Source organism: Protopterus annectens, chromosome 4.part0 (assembly GCF_019279795.1).
Source record: "Protopterus annectens isolate FY-2018-M chromosome 4.part0, PAN1.0, whole genome shotgun sequence".
NCBI lineage: Eukaryota > Metazoa > Chordata > Ceratodontiformes > Protopteridae > Protopterus > Protopterus annectens.
Genome location: NC_056733.1, coordinates 990,570,358 through 990,586,986, shown reverse-complemented (window position 1 = coordinate 990,586,986; position 16,629 = coordinate 990,570,358). Strand labels below are relative to the sequence as shown.

The 16,629-nt window shown below is 41.9% G+C and overlaps 1 protein-coding gene across 1 annotated transcript in view; it reads left to right on the top strand.

Moving 5' to 3' along the window:
- LOC122800381 (trypsin inhibitor ClTI-1-like) overlaps window positions 1-16,629 on the top strand; it is a 944,875-nt gene that overhangs the window by 460,791 nt on the left and 467,455 nt on the right. The window contains exon 3 of the mRNA XM_044069829.1: window positions 12,804-12,913. Coding sequence (XP_043925764.1) covers window positions 12,804-12,913 — 110 coding nt within the window. The remainder of the gene's footprint in view (window positions 1-12,803; window positions 12,914-16,629) is intronic.

Sequence of the window (16,629 nt, the reverse complement as noted above, 5' to 3'; positions counted from 1 at the left end):
AAGGGGCAAACCCCCCTGCACTCTCTACACCCCTGTTACTTAAATATATCAACTCCAAGATCGCACTTTGCTACACTAAGATGAATTATGTTGTACTATAGCAAATTAAAAGGGAACATGACTAAGGTTAGTACAGGCAGTCATGAAGAACATAATGGTATGCTTGCCATTTTGTTCTGTGGAGTGTAATCTCAGAGTTGATATATTTAAGTAGTAGGAGGTGTGGGGGGCACAGCCCCCCACATGGGGGTGCAGGGGGCCTGCCATCTGCTTATAGTTGGAGAAGAGTAATATGTTTTGTTATGTAGTGGTGTTGGAATATTGTAAGTGTTGGTGTACTCTGTTTTTTCAATATTATGAAATTCAGTATTTTGAGTTTTCAGTATTTTGAACTTTCAGGATTTTGGCTTCAGTATTTTGAATTTCAAGATTATGAGCTTTCAAGATTTAGAAGCGGACCCATAAACACAAATATCCATACATAAAAAAATAACTGCAAACAGTGGAAAAGAGGCATACTGCATTACATTTGTATTTTGGCAGAAGGAGATAAAACTATGTAGTCTGCTCTTTGAATGAATCTGTTTACTTTTTGAGTGCATTTAACTTTCTACCTCCCATTCATCCCTATTATCTAATTTACCCTTCCCTCATCTGTCCCAGGCACTCATCAGGACCTCTGTGGATTCTTATTCTACTATCCATTTCATTAATCCATTTCATTGATCCACCACCCTCTCTGTGAAAAAGTACTTACACAGACTAGTGAGAAGTTAGTCCCTACAGTGTGATGTCTATGCCCCCTGTTCTTCCTCTTTCTTATTCAGAATAACCTGTTCCTATATCTCCAGCATGATCCTGAGTACCTATAATTATGCCCCTTCTGTCTTTTCTATTTTCTCTCAAGAAGAGCTCTGACTCCACTAGTCATCTGTTATATCCTTTTGTCTGTATCTCATGACCCTTTCTTTTAGCATTTCTTTGAATTCTGACCAACATCCTGATATATCTGTTATTTCTTTCATTTACAGAGCTGCACAATGTACTTAAGCCTTTCTAATTTCTGCAGCTGAAATGCCTTTGGCCTGTATTTAATACATGGCAGATGGTACCTGTAAATCTAGACACCCCCATGTTACCTATTCATCGTTAATGCCACTGTATAGTTTAATTGGTTTGTTCACCAGTTAAGTAAACTGGTCCTTCAAACACATTTTTTAAGCCACAAATGCAAGACTAAATGTAATATACACTGACAGTTCAAGACACCAGTCAAATAACATGCTTCTGGGAGGAAACCAGTTTATGCAGAGAAAATCCTTACAAAGTATTTACAAAAAGTTACAGAAAGCCAGAATTGAACTCCAGACCCATGAATATCCTTAACCACTGAATCAACATGATTTACTGAATGTTCATTAAGAAGAATTTCAGGAGGAATAAATTCCAGAGATGCTGAGGCCATTCTTCCATCTGACAATATTTAATATGGCGTCAGGTTTCCTATGTTAAAAACTGCTAATGCCTTGTACCTTCTTATTATGTATTAAATTATTCAGAAAGAAGGCAGCTTTAGTGTGAGGTACTTCCATGACACACGAGCTCTGCAATAAACATGGAATGTGTGTGTCTAGTGTGTATCTGTTTACCTTTACCAGTCATCCTCCTGTTTATCTCCCTAGCTTTACTCAATCACCTCCCCATCTGCACCCCAAGACCCTGGGAAATACAGGCCTATTAGTCTCTCTATTATTATATGCACGGTTATGGCATCTATTAAAACTGGAGTAATACAAAATGACACAGATTACTTTAAATCCCTGGATCCACACCAGTCTGTCTTTGTAAAATGTAGGTCACATCTGCTTTTCTTCCAAGGCTTACTAAGACAATGATAAGGAGTATACAGTCCAGGTTATTACCTAGACATTACCAAGACCTTTGATACTATGTCCCCTGCTGTAATTATTGCCAAACACTCTCATGTCAACATTAATCCATACAGAGTTTTTCTGGATAAGTAACAGGCTATCTGTCAGAAATCATAAAGTTAAGGTCAGGGAAGTTTCTGTGGACAGAAAAGCATCACTAGTGGCAACCCACAGGGATCTCTCCTTAACCCTTCCTCTTTGGTATATAGTTCTCTAGCATAAATGTTGTTATCAAGGGACTATGGGTAACATGATTGCTAACTGGGTTCAGTTATCAAATCCCATTCTAATACTCAAGACTCTCCATCAAGGTCTGGGCAAAACAAATGCTTGGTGCACTAATTCTGCACTCACCCTTAACACCAAGAAAAGCAGCAGAGTGTCCTTTGGTAAATCTAGTGTTACTTCCACTTGCCATACAGATAATGTGTCACTAAATGCAATGGTCATCAGGTACCTGAATATCTTTCGGGTCTACAGACTCCTTTGACTAGAATGTCTCTGCAGTGGTCAGAGGATCCTTATACTCTGCAGATGTTATTCTTTAAACAAACGTTGACACAGTTTACAAACTGGGACAACTATGACAGTATTGCATGATGTATGCCTTTCAATTCAGTTATTTGTCTAAATTTTCTACTAAGCCTCTAATTCCTGCCCACTCATCTTTTTGTTATCAATCTAAATAGCATCGCCAGTTCAAATGGCTTCCAAGTAGCTGCCTGATGCCTACCTTGTTGATATCTGTCAGGCATCTGAGACCTAATAGCTAGGAAGCCAATGGTTGTGTGACCATGTCGGGGAATATTTGTGATACCAGTCCAGTCTCCTACCTCCTCCTCTAGGAAAGTGTAACTAACTACTGTTCAGCTCACCCCCAAGACAATTCTCTGACACTTTGGCTATAATTCAAACCTGGTCTGCCACGCTCATGGGCAGATACTTTACTTTGGCAACAGTAGGACAGTGTACGTGTTTTAGATGTTTTTTTTTCACAATAGATTTATTTATTTATTTATCTGGTCCATTTTATTTCCTTTGCAACCAAAGGTACAGCCAGGTTTCATCTTGTGTTCAAATCTTTCTACAGTTGAAATGAAGAACAGCTGTTCTCTCTCCCTCTCTCTCTCCCTCTGTGTGTGTATGTGTGTGTGGGCGTGTGTGTGCGTGTGTGTGTGTGTGTGTATGTGTGTCTGTGTGTGCATGCGTGTGTGTGTGTGTGTGTGTGTGTGTGTGTGTGTGTGTGTGTGTGTGTGTGTGTGTGTGTGTGTGTGCGTGTGTGTGTATGTGCATCTGTCTGTCTGATTATACACCTCTACTAGCTTGGTCTGCAAAGCTATGAAGCGCATCATCATGAATATCATTAACAGAGACATTGGGAACCTCCAAACACTGGACCCTACCTAGTTCAGCTTTGTTAAGAGCAGATCATGCCTCTTAAACCTGGTGGACTTCTTTGAGACAGTTACCAAGGCTATTGATGAGGGAAAGGTGGTCCACACAGCCTACCTAGACCTTGCAAAGGCCTTCGACACCATCCCCATTCTGGTATTATATACAAGCTCACCAGCCTGAACATAAGCCCCTATGTCACGAGATGGGTTGTCAACTGGCTCACAGACAGAACCCACATGGTAAGAGTCGTGGGAGCTAGGTCTCACTCTAAACTGGTTACAAGTGGTGTTCCCCAGGGCTAAGTCCTAGGACCCCTCCTGTTCGACCTTCCTTTGCAAGGTCTAGGTAGGCTGTGTGGACCACCTTTCCCTCATCAATAGCCTTGGTAACTGTCTCAAAGAAGTCCACCAGGTTTAAGAGGCATGATCTGCTCTTAACAAAACTGAACTGGGTACAGGCAAGCACAGGAGGACTATGGCTGACCAAGTTCACAGAAGACTGTAAATTAGGGGCTATAATTGACTCTCCGGCTGACATAGACATCCTCCAAAAGGATCTCACTGAGACAGATACCTGGTGTCAAAGCCATGGCCTCAAGCTAAATGCAAAAAAAGTGCATAGTCATCCCCTTTGGAAAAAACAAAGTATACAATAAATAGGATGTGCTGGAGGGATAGATTCCTATCCCAGAGACTTCCCATGCTCTGGAAAGAGATTCCAGTCTACATTAGGCAGAGCTCCTCGCTAACACTCTTCAATAGAAACCTTGACGAGTGGATGGGAAACAGAAAGTTTACCCTGGGGATCACTTCAATAGCTCTGATGGACAGAGGCACAGGGAACTAATCTAAGGGGGCGGTGAAAGCCAACATATTCCTGCCAGGCTTATAAATGCCTTTGGGCAGATAGCCTAGTACCTACGTATGAACCTATGAAACTAATTGTGTATGTATATGTCTTGATGTGTATGCATGTGCACTACCTAACAAAGCAGAAGTACAGTGTGTGTGTGTGTGTGTGTGTGTATGTGTGTGTGTGTGTGTGTGTGTGTGTGTGTGTGTGTGTGTGTGTGTGTGTGTGTGTCTCTGACTATGCACCTCTACAGGTACATGTGTAGGTGTATGTCTTGAGATGTGTATGCATGTGCATTACCTAACAAAGCAGATGTACAGTGTGTGTGTGTGTGTGTGTGTGTGTGTGTGTGTGTGTGTGTGTGTGTGTGTGTGTGTGTGTGTGTGTGTCTGTCTTGTGTGTGTGTGTCTGTCTTGTGTGTGTGTATGTGTGTTTGTCTGTCTGACTATATACCTCTACAGCCACATGTGTATGTCTTGACATGTGCATTACCTAACAAAGCAGGTGTACAGTGTGTGTGTGTGTGTGTGTGTGTGTGTGTGTGTGTGTGTGTGTGTGTGTGTGTGTGTGTGTGCGTGTCTGACTATACACCTCTACAGGTACATGTGTATATCTTGAGATGTGTATGCATGTACATTACCTAACAAAGCAGATGTACAGTGTGTGTGTGTGTGTGTGTGTGTGTGTGTGTGTGTGTGTGTGTGTGTGTGTGTGTGTGTGTGTGTGTGTGTGTGTGTGTGTGTGTGTGTGTGTCTGACTATACACCTCTACAGGTACATGTGTAGGTGTATGTCTTGAGATGTGTATTCATGTGCATTACCTAACAAAGCAGATGTACTGTGTGTGTGTGTGTGTGTGTGTGTGTGTGTGTGTGTGTGTGTGTGTGTGTGTGTGTGTGTCTGACTATACACCTCTACCGGTACATGTGTAGGTGTATGTTATGAGATGTGTATGCATGTGCATTACCTAACAAAGCAGATGTACAGTGTGTGTGTGTGTGTGTGTGTGTGTGTGTGTGTGTGTGTGTGTGTGTGTGTGTGTGTGTGTGTGTGTCTGACTATACACCTCTACAGGTACATGTGTAGGCGTATGTCTTGACATGTGTATGCATGTGCATTACCTAACAAAGCAGATATACAGTGTGTGTGTGTGTGTGTGTGTGTGTGTGTGTGTGTGTGTGTGTGTGTGTGTGTGTGTGTGTGTGTGTGTGTCTGACTATACACCTCTACAGGCACATGTATAGGTGTATGTCTTGACATGTGTATGCATGTGCATTACCTAACAAAGCAGATGTACAGTGTGTGTGTGTGTGTGTGTGTGTGTGTGTGTGTGTGTGTGTGTGTGTGTGTGTGTGTGTGTGTGTCTGACCATACACCTCTACAGGTACTTGTGTAGGTGTATGTCTTGAGATGTGCATTCATGTGCATTACCTAACAAAGCAGATGTACAGTGTGTGTGTGTGTTTGTGTGTGTCTGACTATACACCTCTACAGGTACATGTGTAGGTGTATGTCTTGACATGTGTATGCATGTGCATTACCTAACAAAGCAGATATACAGTGTGTGTGTGTGTGTGTGTGTGTGTGTGTGTGTGTGTGTGTGTGTGTGTGTGTGTGTGTGTGTGTGTCTGACTATACATTTCTACAGGTACATGTGTAGGTGTATGTCTTGAGATGTGTATGCATGTACATTACCTAACAAAGAAGATGTACAGTGTGTGTGTGTGTGTGTGTGTGTGTGTGTGTGTGTCTGACTATACACCTCTTCAGGCACATGTGTAAGTTTATGCCTTGACATGTGTATGCATGTGCATTACTTAACAAAGCAGAAGTACAATGTGTGTGTTTGTCTGTCAGACTATATACCTCTACAGGCATAGGTTCATACGTTCATACTAGGCTATCTGCCCTGGGGCAATTATAAGCCTAGCCCAATTCTGTATGGCTTACGCCACCCCTTGATTTGAGTATACGGTGCCCTTTTTAAGGTTTAGTTTACTGTACCTCTGTCTAATAGTGACACGGGAGTAATCCCTGGGACAAACCTACGATCCCCCATCCACTTATCGAGATTCTTCTTGAAGAGATTCAGTGAGGTGCTCTGCCTCACATGAACTGGAATTTTATTCCAGAGCGAAGGGAGCCTCTGGGTTATGAACCTGTCCCTCCAGCAAGTTCTATTTATTTCTGTGCAGAGGTTCAAGTCCCTCGAGCATGTGGCTCTAAGGGATTTAGATTTACTGAGGTGGAGCATGTCCATTAATTCTGGATTTGACATAGCTTTGTACGTCAGGCATAGATTGCCTTGAAGTAGGCAGTATGCAACTGAGTAGAGCTGGAGTTTTTTTTAACCGAGCAGCATATGGCATCTGTTTGAGACCCTTGATCCTCTTGGTGAGATACTTTTGGGGTCTTTCTAATTGCTGCAGGTGTCGGGTAAGGTACATCCCAAAATGGGGCATTGTATTCTATGATGGGCCTGATGAGGGGTGAATAAAGGGGCACGATTACCTCTCTTGATCTAGATGTGAAACCCTTCGTGATGAGGTGGGCTATGTAGAAAGTCTTTCTATCCACTTTGGCAATGTGGTTTTCAAAGGAGAGATTGCTATCAACTTGGGTCCCCAGGTCCCTAATAACTTTCTCTGTACTTAATGTTTCGCCTATGTGGTAATTTGTGGGCACATTGTTTTTGCCAAAGGGTATGACTATACATTTTTTGGCATTTAGCTTTAAACCATGGCGCTGGCACCAGTTATCTGTCTCTGTGAGACCTTTTTGAAGGATGTTTGTGTCAGCTGGAGAGTTGATTATGGCGCCCGGTTTGCAGTCGTCTGCGAACTTGTTTAGCCATAGTCCTCCCACGTTTACCTGTACCTCGGAAAAGTATATACCGAACAAGAGTGGTCCCAGGACAGAACCCTGTGGGACGCCACTTGTGACCAGTTTCGAGTCTGACATGGCTCCAGCAACTCTCACTCTGTGGGTTCTGTCTTTGAGCCAGTTTGCGACCCATCTTGTGACATAGGGGTTTATATTTATGCTGGATAGCTTATCTATGATACCCGAGTGGGGTATTGTGTCAAATGCCTTTGCAAGGTCCAGATAGGCTGTGTGGACTGACTGTTTCAAAGAAGTCAACCAGGTTCAAAAGGCAGGATCTGCCCTTGAAAAAGCCGAACTGGGTAGGATCTAGTGTCTGTAGGTCCCCAATGTCTTTGTTTATGAGCTCCATGATGATCCTCTCCATAGCCTTGCAGAATAAGCTAGTCAGGCTTATGGGGCAATAGTTTCCAGGGTCCGTAGAGGCTCCACCCTTGTGGAGTGGGACCACTGTTGCTGTACGCCATTCTGTGGGCACATATCCTGTAGTGAGGCTGAAATTGTATAGCTGTTTTATTTGAGGGATTAGTTCCTCTTGTAGTTCATGTAGGATGCAACCTGGGACGCCATCTGGTCCCATGGAAGCAGTGTTTTTTGCTTTGGAGAGGGCAGCCTTCACCTGAGCATCTGAGATGTTTGGGAGGCAGCCCTCTGTCGGGATAGATACTTGCTCTTTTGGTGGGGAGGGGGTGGAGAAGTTTGCACTGAACCTGACTGCCAGGATATTGACGATGTCTGTGGGTTCAGTGTATTTTTTTGTCGTTTAGAATCAACTCAGAACAAGTCTGGGAGTTGCATCCCAGGTTTCTAACATAACTGAAAAAAGCCTTATGATTGTCTTTGGCGTCCTGTGCAATTTTTCTCTCGAAGCTGGCCTTGGAGGATTTTATGAGGGATTGTAATTTTTTGCTAGTACTGATCAGAGATGCCTTCCCTATTAGGGATTTTGCTCTATCATGTAGTAGCTTCCTCCTTCTGTTGTACAGTTTATTTATGGCAGGGGTCCACCAGACTGGATGCCTGCCTTTGGATGATTGGGTCTTGGTTTTGTTTGGGATAGTATGATCCATGCATTCCTGGAGATGTCCGTAGAATGCATTTATATAGGATTCTGCAGTTTGGGCTGTAGTTTCCACTGGCCTTGGGGCCTTGAAGGATTCCACTTTGGTTTTGAGAAGTGAGAAGTTCGCTTTTGAGAAGTTTTTCACTGTGGTTTTCTGGGCTGAGGGTGGGGTCGGGATGTGGACATCCAGTGAAATTAATTTATGGTCTGATCTTACCAATGAGGGATATACTTCTGGTGTGGAGCATAGAGTCCCCATGTTGGTAATGATCAGGTCTAGTATGTTGTCTCCTCTTGTGGGAGTGGTGACTAGTTGTTCCATAGCATTTGAGTTTATAATTTCCAGGAATCTTTGGGCTAAGGTGCTGGGGCTTGAGTAGTGCTCCCTGTCAATGTTTGGGTAGTTGAAGTTGCCCAATATAATGGTGTTCGGAGAGATCTTCATGTTCTCCAATGTTTTCAGGAAAGCCGAATGGGATTCCTGACTTTGAGAGGGTGGTCTGTAGGATGCTATAAACTGAAAAGCAGTCTTTCCCACTGTTAGTTGCACATGGATGGTCTCCGATACTTCGTGCAATGCCACTAACCTGGAGGTGTGGATATCCTTGATAAATATGGAAACTCCCCCTCCTTTTGTGGTTCAGTCTGGGTTTTGGGGCCAAAAAGCATGATATGAGGTATAGCCTGGTAGTGCTGGGGTGCTCTCTGGAGTCTTGAACCAGGTTTCTGTCACTGCACAGATATCAATGTTCTCCATACTGAGGAGAGCTTTGAGTGCGTGCATCTTGAGGTTAAGACTTCTAGCATTTAGCAGCATTACCCTTAGTTTCTTGTTCCTTGTGCTGTCTATGGGGGTGGGTTTGACTTTTGAGCCTTGCCTAAAAAAGGCACTATGGGGTGGCAAGAGCCTTTGCCAATATCCGAAGCCCAGTGGTGACAGGTGCAAGCTGTCCCTAGCGAACGTGACTTGTCGAGCATGTCATCCCAGGCTGACAGACACTGGATCCCCTTTGAATGACACCAAAATTTTAGCCAATTGTTAAAATCGATCATTTTGTCTTTGTACTGTGGCATCATTCTAGGTGAGGGTAAGATGCTGCTCAAGGTCAGGGTCATACCAGCCTGGGCTACATGATCAGAGAGCTCCACTATGTCTCTTTTCATGTAGTCCAGGGAGGTACGTCTCAGGTCATTCACACCAGCATGTACAATGACTGAGTCATATTTGTATTTGCTTTGGAGTGACCTGAGTGCTTGCGTTATGTGTCGGATCCTAGCACCCGACAGGCAGCTCACTGTGACCTTCTCTTTATTCAGCCTGGTGAGCGGGACGTCAGTGTGTCTGACAATAGAGTCACTTATAACAAGAGTATCAGGTGTGTTATTCAGCCTTAAGGGCTGTGGCTGCTTGGCACACTGACTTTGTGGGTTATGTGTCATGTGTGTTTTGTTTTGAGGTAGCGTTTGCTTGGATGTCTGCTTTGGAGGTCTCTGTTGCTTAGGTAGATTTTTATTTAGAGCCTCTGAGTATGTTTTTGTGTATTTATGTGTTTGGTTCACTGATGTGGTGGGACTATGTGATACTGGAATTGTGTTGTATGAGGTTACCTTCTCCTCCTGACTGGTTACACCAGTTTTGAGATGAGTGAGCTCAGCCTCCAGTTTGGCTAAATAGTTGCATCTCTCACATATATTTGAACCTGTTTGGAGGAGGAGAGGGTTGTCCGTGTACATGAGACAGTTGTAACATTGCCTCAAAATTCCCAGATTCACCAGCTGGACTGGAGAGGAAACCATTGACTGACCTTTGGACATGCTAGAGTAATAGGGAAACTGAATTTAAGACGGACCAATAGAGGACAGGGTAATCGTAGAGAGTATAAGAGTAAGTAGTGCTTATGGTTTAATAGTGCTAACAAGTATGTGTATATCTTGACGTGTATATACTTGTATCACGTAAGAATGCAGATGTCCAGTGTGTGTGTGTGTGTGTGTGTGTGTTTGTCAGACTATACACCTGATGGTGTGTGCATCTGTCAGACTATACACCTCTACAGGCACATATGTATGTGTATGTCTTGACATGTGTATGTACGTGTATCACCTAAGAATGCAGTTGTACACTGTGTGTGTGTGTGTGTGTGTGTGTGTGTGTGTGTGTGTGTGTGTGTGTGTGTGTGTGTGTGTGTGTGTGTGTGTGTGTTTGTCAGACTATACACCTGATGGTGTGTGTGTCTGTCAGACTATACACCTCTACAGGCACATATGTAAGTGTATGTACGTGTATCACCTAAGAATGCAGATGTACAGTGTGTGTGTGTGTGTGTGTGTGTGTGTGTGTGTGTGTGTGTGTGTGTGTGTGTGTGTGTGTGTGTGTGTGTGTGTGTGTGTGTGTGTGTGTGTGTGTCAGACTATACACCTGATGGTGTGTGTGTGCCTACCTGACCATACACCTCTACAGGCACACATGTATGTGTATGTCTTGACATGTGTATGTACGTGTATCACCTAAGAATGCTGATGTACAATGTGTACATGTGTGTGTGTGTTTGTGTGTGTATGTGAGTGTGTGTGTGTGTGTGTGTGTGTGTGTGTGTGTGTGTGTGTGTGTGTGTGTGTGTGTGTGTGTGTGTGTGTTTGACAGACTATACACCTGATGGTGTGTGTGTCTGCCTGACTATATACCTCTACAGGCACACATGTATGTGTATGTCTTGACATGTGTATGCACGTGTATCACCTAAGAATGCTGATGTACAGTGTGTGTGTGTGTGTGTGTGTGTGTGTGTGTGTGTGTGTGTGTGTGTGTGTGTGTGTGTGTGTGTGTGTGTGTGTCTGGCTATACACCTCTATAGGCACACATGTATGTGTATGTCTTGACATGTGTATGTACGTGGATCACCTAAGAATGCAGATGTACAGTGTGTGTGTGTATCTGTGTGTGTGTGTGTGTGTGTGTGTGTGTGTGTGTGTGTGTGTGTGTGTGTGTGTGTGTGTGTGTGTGTGTGTGAGACTATACACCTGATGGTGTGTGGGTCTGCCTGACTATACACCTCTACATGCACACGTGTAGGTGTATTTCTTGATATGTGTATGTACGTGTATAATCTAAGCATGCAGAAGTACAGTGCGTTGAAAATGTATTGACCTAAATAAAGAGATAATTTTGTACTTCTTACATACAGCAGTGGCTGCATTTATGTTTGTTTTAATTAAAATCAGGGTAGTATTTTGCTAAAAACGCAATCTATAGCTCTTACTTATCCAGATCTTCACACATCTAGCTTTTTGCCTCATATTTTGGTCTATTCTTCATAAAATTTCTGTGTTTTTTTTCCCACAAATCATTGAGTACTGAAGTCTCTAAATAATGACAGACATTTGAGTTTCAGACTTTATACCCTTAATAAATTGCATGCTCTTAAGAAACTGTTATTTTAGCAGCTAACTTTATATGCTTAATATTTAAAGTCTTTTCCTGGTTTTAGTCCTTTGTCCATCTGCTATTTTGTTTTTGTCCAGAATTCTTGCGCACATATAAAAAAAAAAAAACAATCAGCAAAAACTGTCAAAGAAGGAAGCTCACAAACTTTTAAATCTCTTAACATCAGGCAAAACTTCAGAGCAGACTAAAATAAGTTCATGGGAATGTGCACAGGTAATTCTCCCACAAACATCACCATGAGTACATAATAATTTTCTTTTTCTGTACTAATCTTCCTTACAAATACCCAAAGCAGGGGAAAGACAGACCCTGGTATACAGTCCTAAAAATCCAAACTATGTGAAAGGGAAGCATGGACATCAGGAAAATTGATTATTTACTCTAAGTATTGATCAAAAGCAAAGAGTCACAATAAACTTCTGTATGAGATATATAAATGTTTACTTATGGCCTTTTATAACCAAGTAGGATTTTCTAAACATGAAACACTTTTATTAAGGTTGACTCGGATGGTTTATTCTGTTTGAAACACTTGCTTAAATCACACATTACTGTAAGAGGATATGAAAGGAATTAAACCTACATCTGCAGTATGGGTCTGGTAACAGCTAGCTGTCATAGCCCTCTGAACTAATGTTTCATTAGTGACATTGCATAATGTTTTTTGTGCATGCGTGTGTGAGTGTGTGCGTGCGTGCGTGTGTGCGAAGGGATGTGTATGACTACACGTGACATTAATAAGTGAAGGCTGCCAGGTTTGAGGTCATATATTAATGCCGTTAGGAAACTCACTTCATAGTTCCTGGTTTATGGAGCCAATAGGCAGGTTGTGCTGATTGGAGCTTCTCAAAATCTGCTTGCTTGCTATTATGCATCACTTCCATGTTTTACTGTCTCATCATAAGGGTGGTCTGCAGAAAGACTGACTGTTCAGTGACTCTACGGTTGTCTGTCCAGACTTTGAGCTTATAGAATGAAGTAAGTAATATTTTTGACAATCACTAAACATGTAACTCTTCCTAAACAAAAGTTCCTGCAATTTAACTTCTCAGTATGTACTGCTATGTTAAGAGGCTTCTAATAAACAAAAGCTTATTTTTTAAGATACATTTTTTCACAAATAAAGCATTTTAATCTCTCAGTTTTCAAAATGACCATATTCCAGCAAAGGATATATCTTTTTTATGATATTGTTTAGCTGATGTCTAATTACTCATATTCTGTTATTTTTCTAGCCTAACTGTCTTCCTTACCAGTCAAGAGCGTGCCCAATTGTGTTTTTGCCTGTTTGTGGCACAGATGGGGAAACCTATGGCAATGAGTGTGAGCTGTGTGCAAGAAACCGGTGAGTATATAATGAAACAATCTTCTAGGTTTTGTCTGTCTTGAGTGGGAAGGGGGAAATAACTTAATCTGGGAAAACAAATACAACATGCAGCAACTGCCACAAACTCACAACAGGTCAAGTCTGCATATGTTTTGCCAGTACCTGCTAAATCCATGCTTAGGAAAACTTTTGGGATGTTAAAGCTGTGTCCCTGGTATTTGTTGCATTACTTTATGAAACTCTTTTATGTAATGTCTCAGTGAAAAGCAGGATTGCAGCAATATTACTCTTTGTAAGGGATTATGAAGCCATTTGTTAGATTTAGATAACAGTAAAGTTCTGCTTGTTTGACAATGAAGCAGCTGTATTGTAATGTTTTCACATATCAGATACCTTCATTTTCCAAGAACTCCAGCTATTCTGATGAACTTATTTTCTCCTGAAAACATGCAATTTATGTGCCCGACTACAGATTCACATACATTTCATTCACTTTCAAGTTCATTATTTTTGTTTCGTTTGTTTATTTTTCTTTTTTTTTTCTATGACTACAAGAAAGCGAGAAAGTGACACAGTGAAGACAATCATATGTTTGGATGCCCTGAAATGCTTGCTTTCCCTAATTTTCATAGCAGTAGATTCCAAAATAACTTACACTTCACATAGTATGTTACTCTAGACTTAGACTACTGCTGCTTTTATAACGTGTTTTAATGTTTCCCAAAGTGCTTGTATTGCCCCCTCTGTAACATGTGCTCTGATGTCAGCTCAAGGCTTACTGTATTCCTGATTCCGTAACATGCGCTCTGGCATTACCTCAAATGCTTACACTACTCCTGTTTCTGTAACATATTGTCTGGTGTTACCAAAAGTGATTACACTACTCCCAGTTCTGTAACATATTCTCTATTGTTATACCCCAAGTGCATATACTACCTCTGAATCTTCTACATGTGCTCTGGTGTTACCCCAAGAACTTACACAACTTCAGATTCTGTAACGTTCTCTGATCTTACCCCAACAGCTTACACAACTCCCAGTTCTGCAACACATGTTATGGTGTCACTCCAATAGGCTATACTACTTTCAATTCTGTAACATACGCTTTTTTTAGCTCAAAATACAGTATTACCCCAAATGCGTACAATAATCCAAATTCTGAAATATATGCTCTGGTGTTACACCAAGGCATACACTAATCCTGGTTATGTAACATATTTTCTGCTGTTACTCCAAATGCTTATACTACTCCCAGTTCTATAACATGTGCTCCTGTGTTACCCCAAATGTTTACATTGCACCTGATTCTGTAACAAATGCTCTGATGTTTGTCCAAGTGTTTACACAACTCCTGATTCTGTAAATTGTGCAGTAGTGTTACCCTACATGGTTACACTACTCCTGTTTCTGTAACATGTGCTCTTGTGTAACTCACTGCTCCCAGTTCAGTAGTATGAGCTCTGGTATTCCCAATTATGTACACTCTCCCGATTCTGTAACGTGCTCCAGGAGGCCTCAAACTGCATCAACTAATAAGGATTTCCAGGACATTATGGCCAGTTCAGAAAGAGGAATTGAATTCACTCTACCTCAACACTTACAAGTTTTACATTGGAGTTAAGCACCAGTGTAAAAACTCTAAGAGTGGTGTAGCCCATTGAAGTCAAAGGTGCTATTGTCTCACGTTATGCAGGACTGTCCCTGTTTGGGACATTGTGCCTTGTGAAAAACATGAAAAATGTCAAATATCTTGTGATTTTAGAACAGTTACTGTTTTCAGACATTTCTTTAATAGTCACAGAAAACAACTAGTTTGTGTCTGAAAATCTCTTAATATTATATGAAAAAGAAACAGCTCAAGATTTTTTTAATCTTGCCCATTCCTGGCTGCTGTGCATCCTCAGCTGTGAGCGTGTCGCTCTCTTTCTTGCCCTGAATCTTTTCCCCCTGTGTTCTTGCCTGGGTGGATATTTGGACCTAACTAGAGCTGTACTCCCTATTGCCAAAGCAATACTCTCTGCTGCTTCAACTCCTTTCGAAGAAAAGTATACCCAAGAGACTCTAAAAGAACTTAAAGTACATTCATCTGCTAAGCTAGAACTACTGTACTCTTGCTCTCCTAGCAGTAGCAGTATACTCAGGATTGCCAGCAGCCTAACCCACTCAACTCCTCTCCTCTATCTTCCATACCTCACACTGTTCTTTGTTACTATTGCTCCCTTCTCCCTCTATCCCATCAGCCCAAGTATTCCCTGGTGAGCCATTGCATTCCTGCATTGTCCACTAGAGAACATCCCTTCTCCATTGATTTTGAGCTTAAAACTTTAACTTACAACTCTCCTTTGTGCTAGGATAAGAAGTGAACCTAACAACTCTCTCCTTCTGTCTCTCAGTTCCCACATCTCTGTCCCTCACTCTTCTCCTAATACCTTTAGCCCACTCCTCACACCTTGTCCAGACCCTCTCCACTTAACCTTCTACTACTTACACTTCACTAATACTGCTCCTCTGATAGTCTCTCGCTCCTCTTCTGCTCTTGGGCTCAACCCGCTCCGTTCGCCCTGCAGGCTCACTCCGCTCCCCTACCCTGCCCCCAATTCCCACCCGCCACCAGCACGTCTACATTTATCCCTCCAACAACCACTCCCACTTCCACTCTTCTCCAATCAGTATTCATACCTCCTAACACACCTTCCTTTTTTCCCACCAAAACCAACTTTCACTCTACTCCCCACTTTCATCTTATTAACCAATCCTACTCCATTCCCTCTTCTTGACCACACCCCTCTATAACTAATACTACTCTCCTCACTTCTAAGATCACATACACTTCCTCTATATAAAACTGTCTCCTATATACCAAACAACACTATTCTATTACTGTTCTACTGTTACTCTTTTACAACATGCTCTCTAAATACTCCTCCATCTTCCTTTCACTACTACTTCTCCTCTCCTTATTTTATTTCCACCATCTCTCCCAGCCCACTATTTCCTTCAACTTCCAATCCTTTCATATAACTAACCAGCACAACTCACCTCCATCACAATCATACTCTCTTATTTCCCTCTATTTATACCCCTCAGACAACCTCCTTCTTTTTCGATACAAACTTATCTCCCATCACACAATCTCCATTCCTATAACTACTAGCAAATCCCTCCATTTCACAATAAACCCCAATCTCACCACCTTGCTATCTATTCACCTAAACTATTATATACCACACCTGATTAGTACTCTCATATCAGGTGACATCCATCCCAACCCAGGCCCTGCCCCTATAACCACCACAACTAAATCCTTATTATTCACTTCCTTAAACTCGCAAAGTATCTTTAACAAAGTCCCAAACCTTCATGCTTGGCTTATACACAATAAACCTGACATCTTGACTATTTCTGAAACCTGGTTAAAACCTCATATTAAGGACTCTGAAATAGTTCCCCCAAACTACTCCATCATAAGAAAAGACAGACCTCTCAAAAAAGGTGGAGGAGTAGCCCTTATATATTCCTCCTCCCTAGTAGTTTCTCCCTACAACAAACCTATCCCACACTTTAACAACGCTGAACTTCTCCTTACTCTACTACAAATCAATAATTACAAACACCTATGTATAGCTTCCCTCTATATCCCCCCAGGGGATAATATCTCTACACTTGAACTTATCCTTTCTTGGCTATCCAGTAACATTAGTAATGAAACCGTAATCCTTGGAGATGTAAACATT